Source organism: Nannospalax galili, unplaced genomic scaffold (genome assembly GCF_000622305.1).
Source record: "Nannospalax galili isolate Female #2095 unplaced genomic scaffold, S.galili_v1.0 scaffold415, whole genome shotgun sequence".
Taxonomy (NCBI): Eukaryota; Metazoa; Chordata; class Mammalia; order Rodentia; family Spalacidae; genus Nannospalax; species Nannospalax galili.
Genome location: NW_008337494.1, coordinates 2,865,239 through 2,871,201, shown reverse-complemented (window position 1 = coordinate 2,871,201; position 5,963 = coordinate 2,865,239). Strand labels below are relative to the sequence as shown.

Sequence of the window (5,963 nt, the reverse complement as noted above, 5' to 3'; positions counted from 1 at the left end):
TTTTTCCCAATGTTTTCTTCTAAGAGTTTCAGAGTTTTGGGCTTTACATTGAGGTCTTTGAGCCGTTTGGAATTGACTTTTGTGCAGGGTGAAAAATAGGGGTTTAGATTCATTCTTCTACAGGTGGAGATCCAGTTTTGCCAGCACCATTTGCTGAACATGCTGTCTTTCCTCCAGTTAATGTTCTTGGCCCCTTTGTCAAATATCAGGTGGCTAAAATTGCAATTACTCATATTTGGGTCTTCAATTTTGTTCCATTGGTCTGTGGGTCTATTTTTGTGCCAGTACCATATTGTTTTTATGACTATAGCTCTTTAGTAGAGCTTAAAATCTGGTATAGTAATCCCCCCAGCAATGGCTTTATTTTAAAATGTAATTTTAGGGGAAAGTCCTGTATTTGTCATAATGGCTGATCCATAATATTTTTACTTAAATATATTTCAAAATATACCTAACTTAATCAATTTATTTTAATTTCTTCTTATAGCTACTGTAATTCTATTATTTTTAATTCAAAAATATTTGTGAGGCACTCTTTCAGCAAGGCTCAGGGAACATTAAGAAAGTGTGGGGGTGGAAAGATTGCAAGAGCAGGAGGTTGGGGAGGACTGCTGTGAAGTAGTATCTTCTGTATATGACAGGGCTGATAAACTCGTGAACTCAAAGCAGTTGTGTTGCTGCACAAGATCTACACAGCAAGATCAAGCCAGTCACTGTCCCTGCATGGACAGGGGATGAGCTCACAGGTGTCCACCCTAACTGTGAAGCAGTTGGCAGTTGATGACTGTTGAGGGAGGGAAAGGGAGTTGTCCATGCCCCAGTGGATGGCCTACACACACACACACACACACACACACACACACACACACACACACACACAGTGTGTGTGTATGTAGCACTAATTGATCTCAGTGGGGTTTTCTTGTTTTTTTTTTCAAAGTAAACAAATTTATTTGTACTTCTTTATTCATGATTCTGAATATTCAATAAATATCTATATTTAGTGAACATATACATTCTGGAAAACATTTTTCTTACTTTTCATTTTTTTATTTTTTTTAAAGTGAGAATTTCATGCATGCATATAAGGTGTTTTGATCAAACCCTTGCCCACTCCCTCCCCTCCAACATCTCTCATATCTCTCAGTGGTTTTTTTTTTTTTAAATGAAAACAGGAAGTTGGGAGAGGACATGGGAAGTGTCTGGAGGAGTGGAGGAGTTGGAATTGGGGAGGAGGGGAGGAGGGGAGGAGGGATGGGTATGATCAAATACATTCTATACTCCTATGGAATTCTTAAAAGAGTAAAAAAAATTGTGAGGGTTAGAAGTTAAGTTTTTCCTTCCATTTCTTTAGGAGATGATTGAAATGGAACAAATACTTTTAGAAAAATGATTCTTGAATTGAAAATTTTAGAATCTTACCAAATCATGGGCATATAGATATGAATATATCTTTGCTTAATTTAGCAGTAACTGAACAAATCTGACCATTCCCCACAATATTAGTTTGGGGTAGTCCTAAGGAAAAAGTGAAAAAGACTATTTAGCCTTTATCTGACTAGACAATTCTTGGTTTGACACAAATATGTTTATTCAGGGCTTAAAGCAAGTCAAGCTTAATGAACATCTCATGTTTCCTAAAATTCAGTAAATGTGTTTTGTCTTTTACTTTAAAATTATTTATTTTTATTTTATGTGTATAGTGTTTTACCCACATTTGTGTAAGCAGAGCTGTGCATGCAGTGCCCCTGGATACCAGAAGAGGGGGTTGGGATCCCCTGACTGGAGAATGTGGGTGCTGGGACCTGAACCCAGGTCCTCTGCAACAATAGCCAGTGCTCTTAATTGCTGAGCCATCTCTCCAGCCCCAATAAATGTGTTTTGAATTGACTTCAATGTCTTACCTGTTTTCAGCCCTCCTTCAATGTTTATGGCTTCCAGCCTGATTTCTCTTGGGCAAAGTGACCTCCTCATTGTTGACTGTCTCTAGTTTAGCAATATCTGATCCCACCATCTGTTAACAAGAAAGGCAGAAGAGATATTAAATAGTTGAACTTCTTTTAAATTTCATCTTTGAGATTTGTTTTCTTATCAAATAACATTGCATTTTAGCTTTTAACAAAATACCTTTTCTTTATAAATTAAAAAAATTGTATTTTTATGTGTATGAGTGTTTTGTCTGCATGGATATAAATGTACTATGTGGTTGCAATGCCTGCAGAAGCCAAAAGAGGGCATCAGGTCCCCTGAAATTAGAGTTACAGGTGGTTGTTAGCTACCATGTGGGTGCTGGGAACTGGACCCAGGTCCTCTCCTAGAGCAGCTAGTGCTCTTAACCACTGAACCGCCTCTTCAGCCCCATAAAATACTTTGATGAGCACTGAACATTGATATTTCTTTTTGCTCTTAGGTTAAGCATATTGCTGAAGACCCCCCCTGTAGCTGTTCTCATCGATTTTCAATCGAGTACTTATCTGAAGGACGGTACCGACTAGGGGATAAAATACTGTTTATAAGGGTAAGTCTGCTATTTATAGTCTGTATACATACAAATTTTATTTTGGAATTGGGTTTATTATTTTACCAACCTCCTTTTGCTCCCGTTTTACCTTTTAAAAATTGGAACAGAGGGTGCTAGTAATGGAGAATTTCACTGCACAGGAAGAATGTGGTGCTTGAGTTTGTGTATTAAGTGAGTTTAAGTAAATGCTTTTAACACGGCAAGCAACGAACTAGAATTCAGCTGAGACTATTTAGATACTAGATGTAACTGAGGGAAAAGAAATCTTCATGTATCCCAAATAATTTACTGCGATTTTGACATTTTCTAAAATAGAGTAATTTTATATCATCATCATAAGAAGAAAAGAGAAAAACAGAGCATCTAGAAAGAGTAAACATTCACGTAAGGAGATAAGCAGAATATTACAGTTTCTAGGATCCTTTAGCCTTAGTCACAGGATCTTTCCCTGAGTGCACGGACAGTATGCTGTGTCCATGTCCACTGCCTTTCTTTGTCCCCATCTGCTGTTGATGTATTGTCCCTTTTCCTGATAAGGAAATTAAAAGTTCCACTGTTCAGCATTCATTCCACTTTGGATACAATGTATGCAAGAAGCTTTTTTTTTTATCCCCCTCTCAATTTGGAAATGTGATATAATAATACAAATATTTTCTTCTGTTTCATACAATAGCATTACATTCTAGAGATACCCACACCTACTTTCCAAGTTTAATTAGCTCTCTTTTTAAATTTTTCTATTGATCACTGTTGTTATTTAGAAGCACAGAATGTGTTGCAGCCATCACATGCAGTTGTGACGATCTACCAGCTGAGTGGAAAAGAGCCTGAACTCCAGCCTGGGCTGCTGTGGCGGAGGGCTTGCCTTTTCCCCACAGAAGTGTCACCTGGGCTAGGGGAAGCCCAGTGCGTTTGAGGCCAGCTCCCAATTCCTTAATCTCTCAGAGCCAATTTCCTGTGCAATGACAAACTAAAAATGATTTATATAAGTGTTTTAAAGATGAAACTGAGAGAACACATAGGAAAATAGCTTTTTAAATTAGAAAGTCTAAAACGGAATAATTTTTTTCTTCCCTAATTATTTTTTTCTCTATCATGAGGCCTTTTTTTTTCTGTTCCCATTTCTTTCTCTTCTTTCTCTCATTTCTTCAGTGTTCAATTCACTGAACAGTGTTGAGTTTTCTATATTAATAGCTCGAATTTTCGGAATTAAAATTATATGTAACTATTTTAATTGCAAAGTGGAGGGTTTTTAGTGCTAGTTGTATAGTCTAATAGTTACCAAGTTTATTATGTTTATACAAGAAAGAGACTCAATTTGAAATGAAGCCCTTCATGGGTCAGGAAAATTAAAACGTGACTGGCAACAAATCGTAACTATAAACCTCACAGTTGTTTTATTTTCGGTTGGGGGCAGATGCTTCATGGAAAACACGTCATGGTCCGTGTTGGTGGAGGCTGGGATACTCTGCAAGGATTTTTGCTTAAATATGATCCCTGTCGAATACTGCAGTTTGCTACACTAGAACAAAAAATTTTAGCATTTCAAAAAGGAATTTCAACTGAAAGTGTACCTGACTCACCTGCCAGAACACCTCAGCCTCCGGAAATGAACCCTTTGTCAGCAGTTAACATGTTTCAGAGACAAAACGTAAAACCTGGTACACCAGTCAGTGTTCCAAAGAGCAAGGAAAAGCAGGTACGTCCACCAGGCACACTCCCCCCAGCATCTTCAGTAAAAGGTAATCCAGGCTCCCTATCAGTGCACTCCAGACCTCTAGAATCTCCAACAGTGGCTTCTCACCTGAGGCTTACGTCTCTGAAGGCCACAGCAAAAAAGCCGCACGCTCCTTCCAGCAGTGTCCCGTCTTCCCTGGCCTCTTCAAATCCAGCGGGTAAAAGCGCTTCAGCAGCTTCATCAAACCCTGCACTCTGTGCATCTGAGTCAGTGAGAAAATGTGTCACATTCTCCAGTACTGCTAAGGCCAAGGCTGTCCCAGCCCAGAATGCAAGAGATCTGTCGAAATCTAGACTTTTGCCAAGTAAGTCTGGGAAAATCGATCCAAAGTCTTTGAAATGCAATCATATTTCTTCCAGAAATGAGTCACCTCTAAATTCATCATCAAAGTGTCCAAAGCTACCTAAAGCAAATGTGCACGTAAGGCCTGATGCTTCTCGTTTCCAGTCTCCTGCGAAGGTGACAAAACCCAATTCTAAAACCACAGCCATGGACCTAGAGACACGATGTCAGCCATCTGATAAAGCGCTACAATCAGGGGCAATCCCAGCACAAAAACTTCAGTCAGCCTTCAGTCATCCAGTGTCTGTATCTTCAGTTTCTTCTGCAAAAGCTACACAGGAATTGAAAGATAAGAATACAGCTTCAGTTGCCAAGAAGCATCCTCAGAGTAAAAGTACACACCAGAAGACAGGACCTGGCTCTTCAAAGTCTCCTGGCCGAACCCCACTGTCCACTGTGAGTGTTCCTCAGTCTGCTGCCAAGACAGAAGCCGTACCAAAGTCAGCACAGACTGCCACCACGGGCCAGTATTCGGCTAAAGGGCCTCCCAAAGGTGGCAAACCACTGGCTTCCACCAGGAAACCACCTTCATCTGGTAAAGGAACAGACGGTGGTGATAAAAAACCTGCCAAGAAAAAAGAAGATGATGATCATTACTTTGTTATGACTGGAAGTAAGAAGCTTAGAAAATAAATACACGTGTGTCGTTTTCACAGATCAGGGCAAAGGAGAGGGATGGGTTATTGGCTTCACATCCTAAAACACCTTCCCATTTGTGTTTGTCCAAACAGGTGCAGACATGAAGTGCAAGGTGGGGGTGGAGCTGGGAGTAAGGACAAAATGGGAGTGAACAGGAGACTCGCACACTTGTGTTATTAATAGGTAGATGTATGAGTCTCCCTCTGTAGCATATTGTTAACGCCTGCTGTTTGAGAGCAATGTAAAAGTCCAACAACACTACTCGTATTACAAGAAGCCAGTGTGTTTTTGAATAAGTATTAAATATGGAGGTTATATACCTGGTATTTGCAACACTAATGCTTTAAATACTAGTTACTGCATTTCAGTCAAAAAGCAATGGCTTGGCTGGCCTTGGTGTGTGTCTGCAATGCCAGTGTCTGAAGGCTGCTGAGGAGCCAGCCTGGGCTACATAGTAAAACCCAGCAACGGTTTAGCACATGTTCTATGAAAGACTACTAGTTGAGTTTCCTGATCAGGATTGCCTGGTCCAGCAATACTGAGTACCAATAGCTGCTGCTGTTTAGTTTGAGGTTAAATTTTTTTAATACTTTCATATCAGAAGGAACTGATTTTTTAACCTGGCTCATATTAATATTGGTAGCATTTTGTAACTAAAATTTTTGATTAAAAAAAAGAAAATGCCAACCAAATAAGTTAACTTATTGAAACATAACCTGAAAT

The 5,963-nt window shown here is 39.4% G+C and overlaps 1 protein-coding gene across 5 annotated transcripts in view; it reads left to right on the top strand.

Annotated features, from left to right (window-relative positions):
• The window catches only part of Gas2l3 (growth arrest specific 2 like 3), a 33,178-nt gene extending 27,223 nt beyond the window's left edge, over positions 1-5,955 (top strand). For all 5 annotated transcript variants that reach the window (XM_008832629.2, XM_029563338.1, XM_029563336.1 and 2 more), the window contains 2 exons: positions 2,411-2,518; positions 3,939-5,955. In XM_008832629.2, the coding sequence (XP_008830851.1) occupies positions 2,411-2,518; positions 3,939-5,234 (1,404 nt within the window). In that variant the 3' untranslated portion in view covers positions 5,235-5,955. The remainder of the gene's footprint in view (positions 1-2,410; positions 2,519-3,938) is intronic.
• The last annotated feature ends 8 nt before the right edge of the window (positions 5,956-5,963 follow it).